At 44.2% G+C, this 21,216-nt stretch overlaps 1 protein-coding gene across 9 annotated transcripts in view; it reads right to left on the reverse strand.

Moving 5' to 3' along the window:
• Positions 1-21,216, reverse strand: part of COL20A1 (collagen type XX alpha 1 chain) — a 122,538-nt gene that overhangs the window by 29,991 nt on the left and 71,331 nt on the right. For 8 of the 9 annotated variants that reach the window (XM_075901041.1, XM_075901045.1, XM_075901047.1 and 5 more), the window contains exons 21-26: positions 20,916-20,972; positions 17,764-17,802; positions 13,593-13,731; positions 8,125-8,267; positions 7,646-7,755; positions 2,455-2,613 (exon numbers count right to left, since the gene is read on the reverse strand). In XM_075901041.1, coding sequence (XP_075757156.1) covers positions 2,455-2,613; positions 7,646-7,755; positions 8,125-8,267; positions 13,593-13,731; positions 17,764-17,802; positions 20,916-20,972 — 647 coding nt within the window. The remainder of the gene's footprint in view (positions 1-2,454; positions 2,614-7,645; positions 7,756-8,124; positions 8,268-13,592; positions 13,732-17,763; positions 17,803-20,915; positions 20,973-21,216) is intronic. The other variant, XM_075901042.1, reaches the window with a different exon arrangement.

The following is a 21,216-nucleotide window of genomic DNA, read 5'->3' on the forward strand; positions in this document are numbered from 1 at the left end:
AATTGCAAGCCATGGGGTGGCCCAGCGGGAAGTTGTGTACGTTCTTGGCCACTTCTAGCTGCAGTTGAAGGTAAAAATAACCTTATGTAAGAGACCGTCATGGGCTTTCTCCGCCCCCAGCCCCATACAGACACAGTCTTGCAGAGACAACTGTAAAACCTGCAGATGCAAGGTAATGGATACCAAAATTAGAAGGGTCATTGGGCTGCATTACAAGTCCCAGACCTCTGAGGCCAGAGCCTTACAAAATGAACTCTATAAGCTGATCCATGCTACGAATACCCCTGTTGCTGTTTTATTCATATTTCAGCAGGAGCTGCTCCCAAGGGCCGAGGTAACTGGCCTCCACGCAAACCAAAATGTAAAACAATCTTTCTCTGCTGCCCCTCAAAGAAAGGGATAGAAGATAAAAGCAGCAGATGTTTCTGGGGGATCCACCATCCCCTTCCAAATAACTCTACCCTTGTACTCAGCCTCTCCCAAGCCTGCCAGAGCTTTCCATTGTGATTAGCAAAAGGGCAAATGCAGCATGAAACCACAGAAGAAAAAGGGGGAAAGATGCATTTAAAACCCACATTTAAAAAAATGCCCTTTTTACCAAGTCAAATCTCCCACTCTCCATGCATTTAATGATGTGTGAGCAGTACCATAGGGTTGTGTGTGTGTGTGTGCGCGCGTGTGTCTATGCAGCATATGGATAACAAATGAGCCCCAGGCAACACCTGGCACTTGGAGATGTCTTAAATGAGTTTTGATGATAACCAATAATGAGGCACTCTGTCTTCTCAGAGGCTGCAGAAGACATGAAGCTTCATTAGGCTTAAAGCATGATGGGAGCAGAGAAGGTCTGGGCTGTTCATTAGTAGCTCTTACTAGATCCAGCTAGCTAAGCTGCTAAAAGGGAGAACTGGGGTGGGAGAGGATATTTTCCTCCCAGGCAGAGATCTGACAGGGCTGCTGTCAGACTAAACCACGGCAGTATTTCTTTGGCAAATAAAATAAGAGCGGCTTGAATCCTGCTTTGGTAGGAAGCTGTTCTCATATCGTATCGCTCATTCCTTTGGGGTCATTTTCTCACAGTACATTGCATGAGGTCACCTCTCCCTGGCACTAGCTGAGGCTGCATGCAACACACAGGGGGCAGGTAGCATGTGCAATGCAGCCTTCAGGTGTGGAATACGGCAATCAGCTGCACTGTTCTTACTTGCAAGCCTTAGATCTGCGGGTCAGAGGGCAATGGAACAGATGCCTAATTTACCTTGCCCTGCACCCTGTGTAATCATTCACACCTGCACAAACCATTCCCGTGAAATCAACAGGAGCCAGGTGTCTAAATACCTTTGAGGATCTGGACCACAGGGCCTAAGCCATCACCATATCAGCCACTGGAATGTATTTACACATGTTTGGCACCAGTGTGAATAGCAACATGAGGTGCAAAGCTATAAATAATCAGATTCAAGGTGTTCTTTGTGTCTAGCACTTGCTTTTCTCATAGAGCAATGGGCCCGTTGATCTTCAGGTGTTTAATTTTTCCTTTACCTGTGGGGCAACAGGGGGCTTTGGTTTGCAGCTGAGTCTGGTATTCAGAGGTTTTTTTGAGAGTTGTAATTTATGGTCATTGCACTGAATGTTGTACAGTCGCTCAAGTGCAGTCATCCGGGGACAGGGCATTTTTGAGAAGTTTAGACCAAAGGGTATCCATATGAACATGTTCTCCTCGTGATCACTTCACTGCCCTCCCCGGGAGCTGATGTCGAAATCTCTCTCTTTTACAAGCAATCAAGTACTCCTCCTGCCTTTTTCTGACAACTAGAGTAGGAGCTGTATTTATTCAGGTTCCAAGACATGTAGGCCATGTCTTCTCTTCCCAGAAGATTAATGCTGCGGTGGTCGATCTCCCAGAGTTTGATTTAGCGGGTCTAGTAAAGACCCATTAAATCGAATGCTGAGGGCATGCATATTGATGCCAGAACTCCTACTCCTCATGAGGAGTAAGGGAAGTTGACTGGAGTGTTTCTCCCATCAACCTCCTGCTTGAGGATGGCACCAAAGCTTGGCTTAATGTATGTTGACTCCAGCTACATTTTGTACTTTAAGCTGACCTTCGACTGTAGTGTAGCTCTGGCCTGACTGTTAAAATGTGATGCAAGTTGCTCACTCATGGATCGAGGCATGAGCTGAAGTCAGCTACATGGCACATTCATGCTGTGCTATATCTCATCACAAATTCCACACGATAGGCCAGAGAGCAAGAAACAGTGCATTAAAAATGCTCACCACATTTCCAAAGTGGAGAAGGGGTATCCCACTTTTTTGCTTCACAGGGGTGTGGTGAGGAACTCAACACAAGAGCAATGGGTGGAGAGAGCAATTCTGTTCTGATTTAGATCCCACCCAACCCTGAATTGACACACAAGACTCTTCACTAAATCTAATAAACCTCAGACTTACAGCTGCTGACCCACTCCTGGGACCTCTGGTTCTTGTCAGTTTTCCTAGCATGATGAAGCCAGCAGTGGAGATGCTTCCCATGGCATTGGTCGGTTTCTCTGCTATTTTCTTACAGTCCAAGTAGAGTTTGGTTTTGAAAAGGCTCACAGCTACATGCACCTGGAGAACAATTAAAAACAAACACGTTGGGCCTCACCTGTTGGATGGAGGATTCTTTTTAATCATGTATCTGGCAGAGTTCATTGCCCACTTCTGCCAACGAAGGCATTTTTGTGGGCATGTCAGGACCCCAAAAAATATTAGGTGAAAGGCTGAGAAAGTGAACTCTTCTATGGACTGTAAAACCTGAGGACACCAAAATCATTGGACCAAAGTTCCAAATGACTGGGAATCTGGTCCAACCTGCACAGAAATCTGCATGCAAGATCTCCTCTTTTCAGCTCTCCTGGCTATGAACTGTGGGCTGTTTTCCCCAGGGACAGTCAGTTCCCTAGTATCAGAATATTGCTCCTGGAGCGCCTATGAGCTGTGCAAGAGGAAAGGTCTCTCTCAGATTCTCAGCCTTCTCCCACAGTCAGCCAGGAGCAAGCCAGCCGTCCTTGTGTGCTGAAGCCTTTGGCTCACACCAGTGTCAGTAAAAATGGCGAAAAGTGTGCCATCTTTCAGCACAAGGTTTCCATCAAAACAACAAACAGCCTACTTTATGCACCGAAGGATTTGGATAGAAATGTAGCCATGTTAGTCTGGTGTAGCTGAAACAAAATACAGGACTATGCAGCACTTTAAAGACTAACAAGATGGTTTATTAGATGATGAGCTTTCGTGGGCCAGACCCACTTCCTCAGATCAAATAGTGGAAGATCCACTATTTGATCTGAGGAAGTGGGTCTGGCCCACGAAAGCTCATCATCTAATAAACCATCTTGTTAGTCTTTAAAGTGCTATATAGTCCTGTATTTTGAAGGATTTGGAGCATGGGATTTTGGGGTTCCTCAAGGCACTCTGGCCAGCTCTTGTGATGGAGAAAAGGGAAGCAGGAAAGGGCTGAAAGCTGGAGTCCCATTTCTATGCAGTCAAACACTGAAAAGCCTACACAAGTTCAGGTTAACCATGTCTGAGTATACTGAGGTGATCATCAGACTTTGCCTATATCCATAGAACCCCTAGTCAAACCTGTTCTGGAGGAGCTATTCCGGTGTTATGATGTGAAGTAGATCAATCTATTAATTTAGTCCTTGAGACAGTTGTGAAGCAGAACAGGGCAAAAAAAATTCAGCAAATTGTAAGTTTTCTTCAAAAATGCATTTTTCAAGGCACCAAAACTAATTGTGAATTCTAGTCAATTCAGCAAATAGTTTCAGTGGGGGGGGGGGGGGGGGGTGAAGGGGATAGGAAAAATTGAACTATTTTCTTTTGATATTTTGAAACAAAACGATGTTTTATTTTGAGATACAGCCAATTTGGAACCGCAAAAAAAAAAAAAGTGAGAAAACATCCCAAAAATTACCAGGAACAAAATTAAAGTCCCCACAATTGTTTTGTTTGACTCAAATCAATCAAAAATTGTCAGTTGCAGCTAGAACCAAACCACATAAACTTCCTCCCCAAAGATTTCTGATTGATTCCCAAACCAAAAAGTCCACTATTTGTACAAGTCTAATTGTAATGTCCTAATTGAGAGGAGGGTTTCAATTTTTAAATTTAAAAAAAGTGGGATATTTTGATGAAATTTTCACCAAAAAATGTTCCCTGACATTCAGCCAAACAAGTTAAACTTTTCTAAAATTTTGAATTCCAATTAATAAACAAACAAACAAATAGAGGTGTGCATGGAATTATTATTTTTCACTTGCAATCAGCTCTACTGTCTTTAGCAACTTGGCCCAGATTTGAAGTGGTCAGCTGGTGGTGAAAGAATATCCATTTGCAATCCTTGAGCATTGTAATGTAAGGTCTGTACTTTATCACAAAGATCTCTTTTGTTATCCACACAAGAAAAATACAGGGCCCTTCTTTTACAATTATCTAGTGCTGTTCTCAGTCTCACGGCTATTATACTGCTTGGAAAGTGGTTATTAACAGCAAAGACAAAGATGATGTTTGGTAGAGATGAAAGAAGAAGAAGGTGTTTTTCTCATGCATATTTAACACAAAACAACACAAAACAAGCCTAAGAGGGGGAGCCGTGTTAGTCTATATCTGCAAAAATAATGAGGAGTCCTGTGGCACCTTAAAAACTAACAGATTTATTTGGCCATCAGCTTTCGTGAGTAAAAATCTTTTCATCAGAGGCATGTTTATTGACCCATGAAAGCTTGTCTCCAAATATATCTGTTAGTCTTTAAGGTGCCACACAGGGCAAATTTGCCAGGTGCCCCCAACTTTGAGCTTACAACCATGATCACTCTAACACTGCAGCTAGGATGGATCCCATCACCTTGTCCTTATCTAGCACTGTTCATCATTAGAGCTCAAAACATGTGACATTATCCCCAGTTTTACCGATGGGGAAACTGAGGCATGGGAAGGGGTGAGGCATGCCCAAGATTACCCAGCAAATCTGTAGCAGAGCCTTAGAATGCACTCTGTGGTAACCCACCTGTTCATGGGGTTGCAGAGTGAATAGCTGTGCCCACTGGACAAACTATAGGTCTATCCCATACCTTACTGCCTCACATCACGTAAACTTATGGAGCTATCACATACCCTACCGCCTCCCTTTGGTACCATCCTGTGTCCTACATTATCCTTTTTAATTATTGCAGCGGTATGAGGACGAAAGTGATGGGCGTGAAAGAAAAACTGGTAACCCCTGTGACACCCAGAAATAGAGCAGTGGACCACTAAGCAAGCTCCCCTGGCACTGGTGTAATCTCATTTTAGCCTAGCTTGTCCTGCTCTTTCATAGCTTACTCCATTTCCCCACAAAATCCTACTACTAAGCCTATGTCCCTTGACCCCCAGTTCATACTACAGTCAGACCTTGCAATTCCAGGCCTTTGCCCCTCCTGAGTAAACAATTCCTTCTGATGAACTGAGTGCTGATTTTACAGCATGGGTCAGGACTAAACTAAGACCCCCCCAAATTCTTTTGCCCTTACACCTTGCTTCTCCATAGACCTACACATACTTTTAACTTTAAAGCCATAAGTAGTTTTGCTGACTTCAAAGAGACTATTTAACTGCTCAAATCTTCATGTGGCCAGGACCAGAGGCGGCATTTCAACTATATATCCAGAGAAAAAAAGGAACTGCAATTACATAAGCGAAATTCTATGCACCCCTGGTTAAACCCCACTGCATCATAAATGGACATACATACACTCTAATGAACAGATCAGTTGAGACATGTCAGTGGCAGCACTAAAATCAAGTCGAATGAACTGAATGAGTAACTCTGTTAGCTCAGATAGCGCATCCCTTGTGGAGAAAAATACATATTTTTCACAGGATGGTTATATAACCATTTATAAAAAATAGTTTTGCTGTACAAAACTGGAAAAAGTAATATTTAAAAGGGAAGCTTGTGCTTTAATATACATTACCTATATTTCACTACTGCAGTATTTAATAGCCCTGTGGCAACTTAGGGTATATCTAGACTGCGTTGCTCTTTCAGGATACCGGAAGTATCCCAAAATAGCAATGCCGCATCTTTAAAAGTGCCCACTATTTCCTGAAACAACAGGTGGGCTACTCTGGCATCCCTGTAACCCTCATTCCATGAGGCTTAAAGAATTTGTTGGAATAGTGCCTTATTTTGAAATTTGATGCAGTGTAGTCAGCGTCAAATTTCAAAATAAGCTCTTTCGATTTAGACTCGAAATAAGCTACGCAATTTGTGTAGCGCAAATTGCATAGCTTATTCCGACAGAAGGGTGCTGTCTAGATGTACCCTGAGAGACTAACAAAAATATAGAATCATGAGCTTTCATAGGCAAAACCCACTTCATCAGATGAACCCAACTGGAAATAACAGAAACCAAGATATATATAACAGCAGCAGAAATACTTGTCAGTTGGGGGACCCATGTTAATGAGGCTAATTAAGTGAGCTGGATGTGCCCCATTCATAGCTTTTGATGTGAAAATGGACACAAATCAGACATCAGAAATGGTAATATACATACACCTGTGGGGGAATATTTTAACTTGCCTGACCACTCAATCATGGATTTTAAAGTAGTCATTCTTCTACAAAGGAATTTCACTAACCAAATACAGAGAAAGTCTGCAGAACTTGAATTCATCTATAAATTTGACATTGTTACCCTGGGCTTGAATAAAGGCATTAACTGATTGGTGTATTACAAAGCCAATTTCTCCTGCCTTTAACATCCACATTTTCACATCAAAAGCTATGAAAGTTCATGATTCTTTATATTTTTGTTAGTCTGTCTGGTGCCACAGGACAACTCATTGTTTGTAAAGTTACACACTCACATGGTTACACCTCTGAGGCTATGTCTACACTATGAGTTTTGCCACAAGAGACTATGCAAATGAAGCATGGATTAGCATTTTCTTACACTTCATTTGCATACTCTCTTCCCATCCATTTTTGCGCTAGAAGTTTTTGCACAAAAACAAGCAGTGTGCACATTTTCTTTTTACGCAAAAACCCCTTTTTGCACAAGATCAGTAAACCTCCTTTTTTGAGGCATAAGGATCTGGTGCAAAAAGGGGGTTTTGCACAAAAAGGAAACATCCATACTGCTTGTTTTTGCACAAAAACCCCTAGCGCAGAAACGGATCGGATAAGAGTATGCAAATGAAGCATGAGAAAATGTTAATTCGCGCTTCATTTGCATAGGCTCTTGTGGCAAAACTTGTAGTGTAGACGTAGCCTGAGTCAATATTTAATGTTCACACCAAATAGTACATTTTAAATATAATTAGCCAAGTTTGTAATGTGTAGATGTATTTAAAATACATGTGAGTATATAAAATATATCTAACACTGCCTATTAAGAACTACTGAATACTTGGGAAAGATGTATTTGTCTCATGAAATGACCCAAAATTCCTTACAATTGCAAATCAACACAAACAGGTTAGCCAATTTGCTGATGACTTTTTGAAGAACATTTGTAGAACCACTTCTGAGTACAAATATATATTCATGGCATTTTTCCCCTCAGCCTGCCCTCTTGCAATAATAATCTAAGGTACTCCCTCCCTTGATAAGGACCTTATGAAAGCTCCCATAGAATATCTTCTTTACTTCCTGTTGGTCAAAGGTGACTTCCTGCAAATCAGCCTTGTAGTCATGATTGAAATAGGTCAAGGATTTCTTACTGGCTATAAGGGAAAATAGGACAAACAAGAACTTAGCATTAAAAATAGAATTTGATTTCACCTACTGTATGTTGAAAACAATACATATAGGCTTAGACATACTGAAATACATAATACTGATCAAGATTTAAAAGCACCAAAAAAAAAAAAGGAAAAACAGTGGTCAAAATAAAGAATACATTATAAAATGGAGTAAACAAAATTCAAGTTTTAGTGGCTTTTTAATTATAAAGTAAAATATTTGCATAATTTATTTTGAAAGCTTTTTTAAGGTTCCAAGTTTCAACAATAAAACTATCCAACTGCATATAGAAGTTGGTTCTGTTACTCTTTCAAATACCTGGATCTAAGCTATGTTACATGAAACCTTACAGTCAAGTATAACGCCGAGGAGTGGCTGGAAGTTCACATCTGTTAGCTGCCACACGGCAAAGGGCTCTTTGGTAGCCTCCGGGAGGAGTCGAAGGAGGATGCTGATGGTATGCACAGGTGGGATCCCAGAGAGAAGCACTTCACTGGAATGAGACAGGCAGAAGTCAGCTCCATGACTAATGATCATGAACACCAGAGGGCAAATATGTTACCAGCCTGGCAACAAGAACCGTTCTAAGCTGTTGAGGTGTGATGGCCTGAATGAAGCTCATTTGTGGCAATCAAATTCTCAGATTCTCTTCTGGGATAGTCCAGCTGAAGGAGTTATCCCAGTGGAGAATTTGGTTCATATTTTGTACAGTTCTCTTGGGTTTTAAAGACACCTGAAAAATTTGCATATTCAGGGAATCCCTGTGGCCTTTTCACAGCTTCACAAAGGAGGTCCAGGTACAGTCGTCATGGCCACTCTGTCATGCCCTGTGTTGGGTCAGGGAATGCTGAAGAGAATCAGCAAATTCAGCCTCAAAAGAGACAGTTCTGGTAGCTCATGGAGCTACTTTGCTTGGCTCTGAAAGACTCCTACCCAGACCTCTTTGTCAAGAAGGATGAATGATGGCTGTGATGGATGGGGTAGAAAAACTAAGGGAAGATCATCAGGCCTTGACAGAGGTCCTTAGAAATCCCCTGCAAAGAGAGAAGCAGGAGCCATACTAAGATCACATCAGCCACCCAGTTGTCAAGGGGTCTCAAGAAGGAAACCTGCGAGAGGCCATGTAACAAGTCCAGCCCTGGATTTCTGATAAGGGGCGGCTTTCTCCTCTGGACTTCAGTTCCAAAGTTGTTACAAAGCACTTACTGAATGCAAACGTCACTCCATAGCCATAGATCAAAACTGAATGAAGAAAGCAAAATTAGCCATCGTTCTCATGTATTCATAATCCGCATGGGGCCACATTTGTAAATACACAGTTCTTCCACCATCTTTTCAGGACTGATTCAAATGTAACACCAAGTTTTGTTTGGTTTAAATGATATAATGTCCTTGAAAGGGCATATCTGTGTGTCTGATACTTCTATTGGTTGAGCAAATGGATTTGTCTATGCTTTTCTAAAGACTTAGAGCCTTCTGACTCCTCTGTTTGCTGTAAGAAGCTTTGCTTCTTTAAATAAGATTAAAATGATCCCCACGCTGTAGTAATTAGGCTTCAAAATAAAATAAAACTGACTATTAAGAGTCAACTCTGCCCTGATTTATACTCCATAATGCTACTGAGGTCACTGATGCTGCCTGGAATGAAAGGTGGCCCATGAAAATTCATAGGACTCTGAGAAGAAGCCCAACTAAAGGAGTGCCCAGAATAGTCATATTCCAAAGTCACTGGGTAATCCTTCTTGTCAATCAAAATTAAGCTGCCCGGCACAGCCATGAGCTTGTATTTTAGAGCAGTCACTGTTGGACTGCAGACCAGGAACATAAGGAGAAAGGGTGAAAGAGGTTTAAAAGGTCCTGTTCCAATCATGTTTCCTGCCAAGGCTGTGCCTCAGATTTTGATCTTTTAAGTACAGGAGGACGAGGAGAGGAGTGGCTGTGGAAAGAATTACATGTATCCCCAACAGAGGACAATAGAGGACGATTCAACAGAATTCTATGGTCAGGGGATGTTATCTGATTTAAATGTGGCCATACCCATCATGGTTGCACCCACGGTTCTATTGCTGCAACCAAACTTGTGCTAAGTAGGACACAAAGCCTGAACGGGTTAAACAGTCCCAGGCCAAATGACCCAGAGTCAACTTGTAGAGGCATGTGAGAAAGATGGTAATAAAGGCCAATCAAGGCTAGTCTTAAGGGGGTAGCCACGTTAATCTGTATCTGCAAAAACAATGAAGAGCCCTGTGGGTAAAGCCCACTCCATCAGGTGAATTGGAGTGGAAGTTAGAGAAGCGGGGGTCTATATAAGGAAGAAGTTGCTTGTGTTAATTAGGTTGATCATGTCTGGATGGAAGTGGCTTATTCACCGTCTTTGATGTGGAGATGTGAGCACCCAGAGAGGGGAAATTGCCTTTGAAGTGTGTTAAACCAGTTGAGATTCTTATTCGATCATTATCAACTTAGGAATTGAAACTTCCACTCCCACAAGCAACTTCTTCCTTATATAGATCTCCTGCTTCTGTAACTTCCACTCCCATTCATCTGATGAAGTGGGTTTTACCCATGAAAGCTCATGCCCTAATAAATCTGTTAGTCTCTAAGGTGCCTCAAAACTCCTCCTTGTTCATTCAATGCTCCTTAGGCTGGAGCTTTGAAATGCAAACCCGTATGGTTAGAAATTAGAGGTCACACTGGTTATATGTGTTGAGTTATGTCTTACAGGGGCTAGCCATGTAAACAGACATTTCCTGTCTATCACAGTAACTGTTGATTCAGAGATCAAAAGGGAATATTAACATTTAGATTAATCTTGGGTCAGATAATGTCATTGCCAAGAATTCTCTTTAAAGTTTGTGAGAAAGTGCTTAATGGATAAAGTTTCAGAGGGGTAGCCAAGTTAGTCTGTTGCTGGAAAAACAACAAATAGTCTTGCAGCACCTTAGACGCTAACAAAAAATGTATTGTGAGCGTTCGTGGGCACAACTCACTTGTTCAGATGATTATGTGATGTTTAATTACCATGAGGTTACATCAAAAGACTATTCTGTTCTCCCAGGCCAAAGTGCTGCTGCAACTGTAAAAAGGTCCTTGGGCCCTGATCCTTTTTGGCTCATATCTGCTTGGATGCTCATGGAGGAAGCAGGATATCTTGGTGTCTCTTTAATGAACACTGACTTAAGGTCTCAGATCTGCTTGAGGTTTCACATAGGAAAAACCTAAGCCACAAGGATTGAGATCTTAGTCATTGGCTGGAATCACCGTGGATATGGATTTAGGATATAACCATGGACTAAACTCTCAGGCTATAGCTACACTATGGCTGCGTCTAGACTGCAAGCCTCTTTCGAAAGAGGCTTTTTCGAAAAAAAGCGTCTAGACTACAACCAGTATTTTCAAACAAGCAAGCCGCTTTTTCGAAAGAGAACGCCCACGCAGTCTGGATGCTCTCTTTCGAAAAAGCATAGTTTGCATTACATAGTGCCTTTTTTCGAAAGAGTATTTTCGAAAAAAGGCGTTCTTCCTTGTAAAACGAGGTTTACCGCGATCGAAAAAACTGCCGCGTTCTTTTGATTTACTTTCAAAAGAATGCAGCAGCAGTCTAGATGCAGGGGAAGTTTTTTTTAAAAAAGACCACTTTTTTCAAAAAAACCCTGTAGTCTAGACACACTCTATGGCTACGTCTACACTGGCATGAATTTCCGGAAATGCTTAAAACGGAACAGTTTTCCATTATAAGTATTTCCGGAAAAAGAGCGTCTACATTGGCAGGATGCTTTTCCGGAAAAACCCTTTTTCCGGAAAAGTGTCCGTGGGCAATGTAGACGCACTTTTCCGCAAAAAAGCCCCGATCGTCATTTTCGCGATTGGGGCTTTTTTGCAGAAAACACTACTGTGCTGTCTACATTGGCCCTCTTCCGGAACAGTTTTCCAGAAAAAGGACTTTTGCCCGAGCGGGAGCAGCATAGTTTTCCAGAAAAGCAGCTGATTTCCTACAGTAGATCATCAGTGCTTTTCCAGAAATTCAAGGGGCCAGTGTAGACAGCTCGCAGCTTATTCCGGAAAAGCGGCTGCTTTTTGGAATAAGTGGCCCAGTGTAGACACAGCCCCTTGAGTTTTGTCAAAGAGGCAAAGCAAATGAAGCATGAGAAAATGCTAATCTGCGCTTCATTTGCATTGCCTCTTTTGGAACAACTCATAGGCTACGTCTAGACTGGCATGATTTTCCGCAAATGCTTTTAACGGAAAAGTTTTTCCGTTAAAAGCATTTGCGGAAAAGAGCGGAAAGAGCGTCTAGATTGGCACGGATGCTTTTCCGCATAAGCACTTTTTGCGGAAAAGTGTCCGTGCCAATCTAGACAAAGTTTTGCGCAAGAAAGCCCCAATCGCCATTTTTGCAATCGGGGCTTTTTTGCGTGAAACAATACTGGCCCTCTTGCGCAAAAGCATTTGTGCAAGAGGGCTTTTGCCCGAACGGGAGCAGCATAGTATTTCCACAAGAACACTGACAATCTTACATGAGATCGTCAGTGTTCTTGCAGAAATTCAAGCAGCCAGTGTAGACAGCTGGCAAGTTTTTCCACAAAAACAGCTGCTTTTGTGCCATAGTGTAGAGTATGCACTAGATGCAGCCATAGTGTAGAGTAAGCCTAGAGGAACTTTTTTCAGCTAGAAGATCATCATCTCTGTTTTGTAACTGAACTCATGTTCATATATACACTCATTTTTTGACCAAGATGCTCTCTTTTTTCTTTTTAATAAATTGCGGGTTAGTTAATAAGAATTAGCTATAATCATGTATTTGGGATAAGGTCTGAAATATTCATTGACTTGGCAGGTCTGATCCTTTGGGATCAGTCGGACTTTATTTGACTGGGTGTCTGGTGGATGGTGGAGGCTGGGTCCTTCAAGGAACTGCGTGGTTTGTACTCTGATTGACCAATAAGGTAATACAGAAGCTGTTTTGTGCTAGCTGGGTGACCAGGCCTGCCAATGAAGGGGGGGGGGGGCAAAGAGGCAGTCGCCTCGGGGCCTGGTGACTCAAAGGGCCCCAGGGCTCCTGGCTGCTACAACTGGGACAGAGATGGCGGCTGGAGCCCTGGGCCCTTTAAATCGACACTGGCTCACTGCACTGTGCGCTCCCCATGGCTCGGAGGGCTAGTGCCATAGTCTGGGCAGTGCTGAGAGCCGGCTGCACTGGCCCCACCCCTTCATCCCGAGGCACCGCCCTTCTGGGGGGTAAGCTGTTGGCCCCCTATTCTGGTGACTATAAATATCGGAATAACCACGAGCTCTGGGGATTGGCCATCCCATTTCTCTTGCAATGTATCCTCAGCTGGCTTCCTTGGGGCCCCGCATATTATAGTTCATCCCATGCTGTCTTTTAGCGCTTAATTTTGCACAGCCGGGATACTGAAGGTGTACAGCTCAAACAAGGAAGGTCCCTGAAGGCACCTAAAGTCTGAGCTTGGCCTTGCAAAAACTCAATGTCCCAACCATCCCCGTGTATTCAGTGAAGCTCCTATGTGACATGTCCCATCACGTGATCCATCGTGAGGCAATTCAGAAGTTGATTTATGGATCAGCACACAATGCAGAGCCCCCAAAGGTGGGAAAAAAATCTTTGCTTTCTTTTCAGTTTCACCAGGGTGGGATTAATTTTCACAGGATTTTCACTAGGAAATTGCCAGTGGAGTGTTCACGAGGCCAGTATCTACCCCCACACTCATCGTGCAAACAACTGCCAATGTTTATGCAACAGACAGAGAATAAACGCTTTTTGGAATCAATGCACTTCTCAATTCATTTCCCAAACTACCTTGTTCTCCGGGTGAGCTGAATATCTCTGAAGAGAGTGTAAGTACGTGTTCCACTGAACACATATGGTTCCATAGCGACTCCTTTAATGGAGGCATATTCTTTTTCCACCAATCCAAAAGCCTCCATCATATCAAATCCTGGAGCAGATAGAGAAAGGCAGAGAAAAAAAAAACACTTTGAGTCAGTAGGGAAAATATTGTTTTGTAAGAGATCTGCCGGAGTAACGGCTCTTCTTTGTTTTCTCCAAGGGCAAGTGTATTCCAGTTAGTAGAAAGGCTAGTAGGCATAACTAATAAACAGCCTGATCAAAACCTTATGCTGACCAAAACACGCTACATACTGTGTCAATGATCTGACTTTTCTTTGTGTTTCTCATTAAAGTATCCCTTTGGCCTAGGAGAATTATTCACAGAGCCATTTCCCAGACGCAGGTAAAAGAGGAACAGGCTAGATTTTCCAAAGTGCCTGGAACCCAGCTCCCCGCTTTGGGAACAACTGCAAGTTCTCCCCATTTGGAAAAATGGGCTGAGCACTTTTGAAACTTTGTTTCTAAGTAACTTGTTAAAAGTTACAGGGAACTTTTGTGGTTGAGTTGGTGTGAACAGAACCTGATTCCCTGAAGTGATCAACCTTTGTCTATTCATGATACCATACAAAATGCTTCAGATCATGTTGGTTAGACCAGCTGCGAGGTAGAGATAGCAATGCTCACCTCTGTAATGATCCTTGAGATCTATAAATGAAAATTAACTATACAAGTGCATTATTAGTCACATTTTTCAGCAGAGATTATTAAAAGCCCACAGAAATTCAGTGAGCTAGCTGGAGAGTAGTGTTGTTTAGCTGATTAGGCACTAACATGGAGCCAATAGATTTATTTTGATATACATGATGAATGAATAATATGCATTATGGGGCAGCATTAAGGGTGTTTTATGATTTTTTTTTTAATTTGAGAAAAATACCATGTTTATTCACTATGTGAATGTGTAAGATCCAGCAGGTCTTTGTTTCCTTACTTTATCATCCTTGATTTTTATAAATTACTATGGGGCTGTGCCTGCCGTTTGCCAAACTTGCCAACCCCCCCTCCCCCCCGCAGTTTTCACAGGCAGAGAGCACGAAAGCATGATGACGTCCAGAGAGAGTGAAAGCGTGATGACGTCATTCTGTCACCCAGTGAAAAAAAACTTTTTATATATATATATATATATATATATATATATATACACACACACACACACACACACACACAGAGAGAGAGAGAGAGAAATACAGGCTGCCACTTAGGAACCATAAAAATACATTTGAGTTATTTGTTCTGGAATGAATTAATTATTGTTCAGGAGGGATTCAGCTACTGTAGCAATGTCTAATAATTAAGAGTGGCACTTTTAAAAAAAAATCTACAAAATGAAAAAAATCTCTAAAAAAATATGTTTGGAAAAAAAACACAAGTTATAATGAGTTTTGCCTTTTTAACTTAATGTAAAATATCATCCTAAAAGAAGTTGCTTCAGTCCAGTAATTGCCTACAGAAGGGAAAAAAGAGAGAGAGTTATTTTGTGCTACAAAACGTATCCTCCCATGTGTGAGCACCATGAAAGTTGGGAAAATATTTCCATTTCTCTCTTCATTTTCCAAGTACTGCCCAGAGGTGACCTGCCGTTTGTGGTCTACAAAGATTTTTCCTCTGACATCTCTGACATCTCATCTCCAGCTTCATGTAGCTTCATCTCTCTTTCCCAGCTCATCATTAAAGCTCTATGAGTCACTTTCTTGTTTCAGAGTTTAATACAAGCAGCCCTTGCAGTCGGGGTTGAAAGTTTATCAGAACTTACAGGAGGGAGGGGAAATAAGTTTGTTTTAAAGAGAAAGAGGGACACGTCCATCCCAACGTTTCCCTTTCAGTCTGTACTCTCCCGCCTCACCACCACATACCATTGACTGGATCTTGGTGCTGGTGGGCATTTTGCATCTGGGCTGCTCTCGTGCACAGTAGCATGATGCAGCATTTGCAATGTTCATCAGATTAATCTGATTTGTTTCAGACCCATTTCTCTCTGATTTAAGGACCCTGGGACGTGCGTATTATCACCTCCATTAAAATGCATTTCAAACAACAATATTAATCCACCAATGAATTAGGCTATGACACTGGGCTATTTCTGTTGATGGATCGCCTGTTTCGTGCAAGGTAGTTACTCAGGCTACGTCTACACTACAGACTTGGAGTGGCGCAGCTGCGCCGCCGAGAGGTCTCCTGTGTAGCTGCTCTATGCTGGTGGGAGAGAGCGCTTCTGTGGGCATAATTAAGCTACCCTAATGAGCGGCAGTAGCGATGGTGGAAGGAGAGCATCTCCTGCCAACTCAGTGCTGTCAACACCCATCCTTTTTTCAGTGAAATTTGGGTCTCTCCGGGCGTGTGTGTTTTTTTCACATCCTTGACCCACAAAAGTTTTACTGACAAAAGTACTCGTGGGGACATCCGCCAAAAATCACAGGCAAAGCGATGTTGCCGTGGGTGGGATGGGTTGATTAGTGTGGCCTAGAAATGGACAAACTGAGGAGTCTTGCAGGAATGTGGGGAGCGTGGTCAAACAGGGCAGGCTGTGGATCTTAGATACTGGTCTGGTCCCCTTTACCTCAGGATCTGAGCCCCTCCCTGTCTGTGTGTGTCCTCATAACACCCCCATGCAGGGCCGGCCTTACCATGAGGCGAACTGAGGTGGCCGCCTCAGATGCCAGGCTGTGGGGGGGGGGGGGTGCCACTAGAACCCAGAGAATTGAGACCTTTCAAAGTTTTGGCCCAAGTGAGGGAGCATGGGGGTGTCAGTTGAGCTCCCCGCCTCAGGTGCCAAAGTATTGTGAGCCGGCCCTGCCCCCATGAGGCCGAGAACTCCTATTCTCATTTTGTGGGTGGGAAACTCAGGCACAGATACACTAAGGGGATGTCGACATCTGAGCTGGGAGGCGTGATTTCCAGCCCGCGTGGTTGTACCCACGCTCGCTCCCCTCAAGCTGTCACTTAAAAACAGCAGTGTGTCCGCAGCCCCATGGCTGGCTCCATCCAGCACGATCCTGCCTGATCCCTGGGTCCAGACTTGAGCAGCTAGCCTGAACTGCGGCCTATGGAGCTGCAGATATCTGCTGATTTAGGTGCTAGTTTGACCACAGCTAGCATGGGTATGTCTAGACTAGCTGGTAATCGCAGCTCTCAGCTCAAGTGTAGACGCACCTTAGCCAGGGATGGGGTGTTCTGAATCTCTGAGAAGATGGGGGCTGGAGCTACCACGCTGGGAGAACAAGTCACTTCCTAGATGGCAAGCTCTGTATAATGGGCCCTACAGTGTATAAAGAGGATACAGAGCTCCTCCCATGAAATATAGACCATCTGAGTCCTGACATCGGGCTTTGGCATGTCTACAGCCTTTACAAGCTGCAGAGTTTGCCTTGGTGGAGGGAAAGGGGAAAACCTTTAGGTGGGGGGTTACTGGAGGAGCGTAAGTGCATTAGGCAGACAAATCCCCTTGCAAAGCACTGGAAGTTAGATGTTTAATTTGCTTATGGGCTTTACAATCCCCCGCTTTAACCGCTAGTTGTTCCCAAAACACAGGTTGGCCCTGGTGGGGGATGGAACAGGTAGAATGCAAAAACCTAGCAACAGCAAACTCCCCATGGTGGAAGAGGGCATGTCGTGAGCAGAAAAGGAAGGAAGCATTATGGGCAGAGAAGAGAGGGGGATAATAAAGTATGGGAGTTAGACAACAAAGGGAGGGCTTTCCAGGGGATTTCTAAAGGATTTCACTTTTAAAAGGGCTCCTCTTGAAGGGAGAAAGAATTCAGTCTTAGAACAGCCAGGAAAAACCTAATGTGCCAGGACTCCCGGTACAATAGATCACGTGACCTGAAGAAGGCAGACTTCTGCCCTTCCACCATGACAGCTGCCGTAGATGAGCTTGGAAGGGTGGAATTAGACACTCAATCCAAGAGGGATATGTAGGAAATGCGTCAGACTTAGCAACCGCACCCAGGCGGTGGGGAAGACAACTATCATGTGAGCCTGGTAAGCCTTCCTAACAGTGATGCGGATTAAAGTTGAGTGATGATCAGACAGTGCTTCTACATTCAGGACAGAGCCTGCTTGGGACTGAGAACTAGGACGGTACCTTGCAGAGAGCCTTCAGTGGAGCTCAGAGTGGGGCAAGCTGCAGGAGGAAAAAAAAAAACAGGACAAATGATGAGACCCAAGGGAAGCCAAACTGTCAGTGTAATATAGGAATGGAGCAGCTCTGGCCGTGGCCTGCAACAGCATGGAAAGCACACAGAGACCTAGTGAGTGATTCTGTGTAGACATCTTGGCCCATATAACGCAATATCCTACAGTGTGGTCAATTCTTCAAGGCCAGGGCCCAGCCTGATGGAAGCCATAATCATTACGTTTATGGGCAATTAACAGGGTACATTCGGGGCATATTTTCAAAGGCTGGTAGATCCACTGATTGCAAATGTATTCTCCATGCCAGTGTGGGTCTATGACAAGAAGCTGCATATGCACTTAGCCAATTTGCACATGCAAACATGGGAGTCTGCAAAGTTTTTCACGGCTCACTCACCCCTAAAGCCTTTGAAATGATTGTCCTTTGTCAGTAAGCCCCTCCACAGTAACTTTGTTTTGATTCAATCTTCTACTACTGCTGGCTCACTGTGGTCTTAAATGCCATTATAATGGGATTTATATACATCTGTATTTCTGGTCAGCTGTAGTCTCGACTCCTAAACATGTAATGTATCTGTAATTGCCCAGTCTGTTTAAATCAGTGTGGTCCGTGGATCACCTAGTGGTCTGCGAATGTCTTACAGGTGGGCCATGGGAAGCAGCTCCACACGCTGTCACTCCCATTTTCCCCAGCTGGGAAAACAGTAGTACAGGAAACCAGGCACCTGGAGACTTTCCCCACTGCTCCCATTGGCCGGAATCCCAACAGACCCCCAATTCCAGTCTGCTCCTGCACCCTCCCACCCACAGCGGGGGAGCACAGGGTGGTGGGTTCAAGTCCTGCCCTCAGTGGCAGCCCCAGACCAGCCCCCCCCCCCACCCTGGGAGCTGGACAGCCATCAAGGGCTGCCCACACTCCCACCCCGTCCTGTACCCATTTTGTCTCCATGGTTGGGTGACTGGTGGTCCACAGAAAGGTCTGCTTTAGCGGGGTGGGCCACAGGTTAAAAAGTTTGAGAACCACCGAGGTGAACAATTGCACTAATGGCATTGCAAAATAAAGGAACACAACTGCACACTCCTTTTTGCTGTGAAGCTGAGGTATTATCGTTGCGGAAGGTAAATAATTTTCTAGTGGTAAGGCCAAGATTCTCAGAAGCTAATCTAAGTCACGACATGCACAAAAAGGGGTGCATACATTTAGACACAAAATGGGCATAAGCAATTACCAGGAGTGCATATACCATTGTGGTAATTGCACACACACAGAGTACGCATGGCCACGTAATACTGAAAATCAGGCCTTAAGTGCATTCTTTCATTTTCACTCCTTTGTTATTACCTTTTGGAACTTAATCTTTAAAATAACAATTGGCAAACCTTTGCCGTTTGCTGTTTCAGGACATCTTCCGCTCGGTCTTATAACCTCCCTCAGGCAGCTAGAGCGCAGTATGTGGCTGCTGCTCATACAAATTAGGGACAAAAGGACGAGAATCAAAAGCTCTCTGGTGACAAGTTATAAAGTGCTCTCCCCATTTAAGTGGCTTGAGTAGGGCAGTGTTTTAGAAAACAGAGCGCGGATGCTACTTTCAATTATTTGCTGTTCAAATCCCAGGCCATGGATACCAGATGGAACTGGGACAAGGGAAATATTTGAAGTCAGAGATGTCCCTGAAAATCAAGCACACTGGAGAGGTTGGGCTATTTCATAAATGGCTTTGTAGGTCAGTCACTAGTTTAATGCAGCTTAGCAGCTCATTACATTAAGATTTCATTATAAACATTCTGTTGCTATTACTTTATCGTCTGGTATTTCATAGCTCACCAGGCAAGCAGGGTTCCAATTTCCAAGTATCTGACAACTGTAAAAGGCAGGAAGAGCTGCCCATTCCCTCCTCTTTCAACTCGGCAAACCAGTGTGCATCTGAAAAGCCCAGTTCACTGCATTAATTTGGGACCCCTCTCATGCACCAACTGTGAGCTGGGGGTACCAGAGGATACCTGGGGGGAGTGAAACTGACCTGAAGGCTGTGAATTTGATGGCTCTGGGATTGTGGAAATAGGGTACTAAACCAAATGGGTGGAGTTTTTCTATTGGACTCCTTTATTTTGAGGTCCATTGATTTGCAAGCACATAAATGCACGTTTTTCTTTCTGGAAAAGTTCTATCGACTTGGGATTAGCACCAGCAATGGGGAATGCAGTAACGGAAAGGATTCTCTTGAAATGGTCAGTTCTTGGGTGAGCTTCACCTCTGACCCCTTGTGGTCTCTCAGAGGGTTCCTTCTATCCCTTCTGTCCAGGGGTAGAATCCCACCGTTCTCAGACCAGGCCCGGGATTGCAGTCCCTGGTCTATCAAGTGTAACCACTTGAGCAGGTCGGCCTGACCCCCAGCCCCTGACTGAAGAAGGGCATCCTAACCTTCAGAGTCTGCCCAGTGAATATCCCCGACAAGCCCGTACTTGTAACACTGACAGATGCTAGTCGGGGCGGGGGCGATAGACTTGCTGGGCCCCTGGACAAGGTGGGTGAGGCTAAGCACTCCCGAAAGGGGCAGAGCATTGGGTGGAAGGGACGGGGGGGCACCCAGCATCCCCCAGAGTGCACTGCGCTGGTCTCCTATCTCTCGGCCAGCTCTGAGAGCCTCCAGGAGCACACCACACAGTGCTCCAGCAGCTATTTAAAGAAACCAGTAGCAGTGGCAGCAGCCAGGAGCTCTGGCACTTTTGAATTACTGGCCCTCATGGCAACTGCTGTCTTTGCCCTCCCACCCTAAATCAGCAGGCCTGACTCTGGTCACGAATGGGCAGGATTGTATCTAGGACCTCTGAAGTGTAGTGTATGAGCTAAAGGCCACATTCCTCTCAGACCAGGCTGTGGTAGTCTCATCAAGGTTCTAGCGGGATAGAGCTCCACGTCCAGCAGGGTCTGGGTTACATTTGCACCTGCTGGGTTTACGCTAGACTCCCGCTGGAAAGATACATGTCCCCCAGCATCACCGTCCGCGGTGTGAGAAGTGTCTCCCACCTCGCCCTACCTGAAATGGAGTTGCTACTGCAAGAGGCTGCTTGTAAATTTCAGCTCTCTCACACAGGACTTACCCTCTGTTTTGAAAGGAGCAAATCCACGCGTTGGGGGCGGTTTCGCCAAAGCAGAAGCTGTAAGAATAAATGCATCTGTGAGTCTTGCTTCTGGGGTGGTGGTGTCTGGCTCACTATTGTTTATGGTCATTAGGCCCTCCCTGCTCTCCCTTCCGACTGCAAGCAAGGACTTGGGAATGTGATATGGGATGGGCACGTTGTTGGAGCGGTGTCTCCGTCCCATTGTTCCAGATGTGGGCCTACTGTCTCCCATCTCACTCCCCTTTAAAGAGGCTGGATGTTCCTTTTCCTATTGGAAATT

The sequence above is a fragment of the Pelodiscus sinensis genome, chromosome 18 (assembly GCF_049634645.1).
Source record: "Pelodiscus sinensis isolate JC-2024 chromosome 18, ASM4963464v1, whole genome shotgun sequence".
Lineage (NCBI taxonomy): Eukaryota > Metazoa > Chordata > Testudines > Trionychidae > Pelodiscus > Pelodiscus sinensis.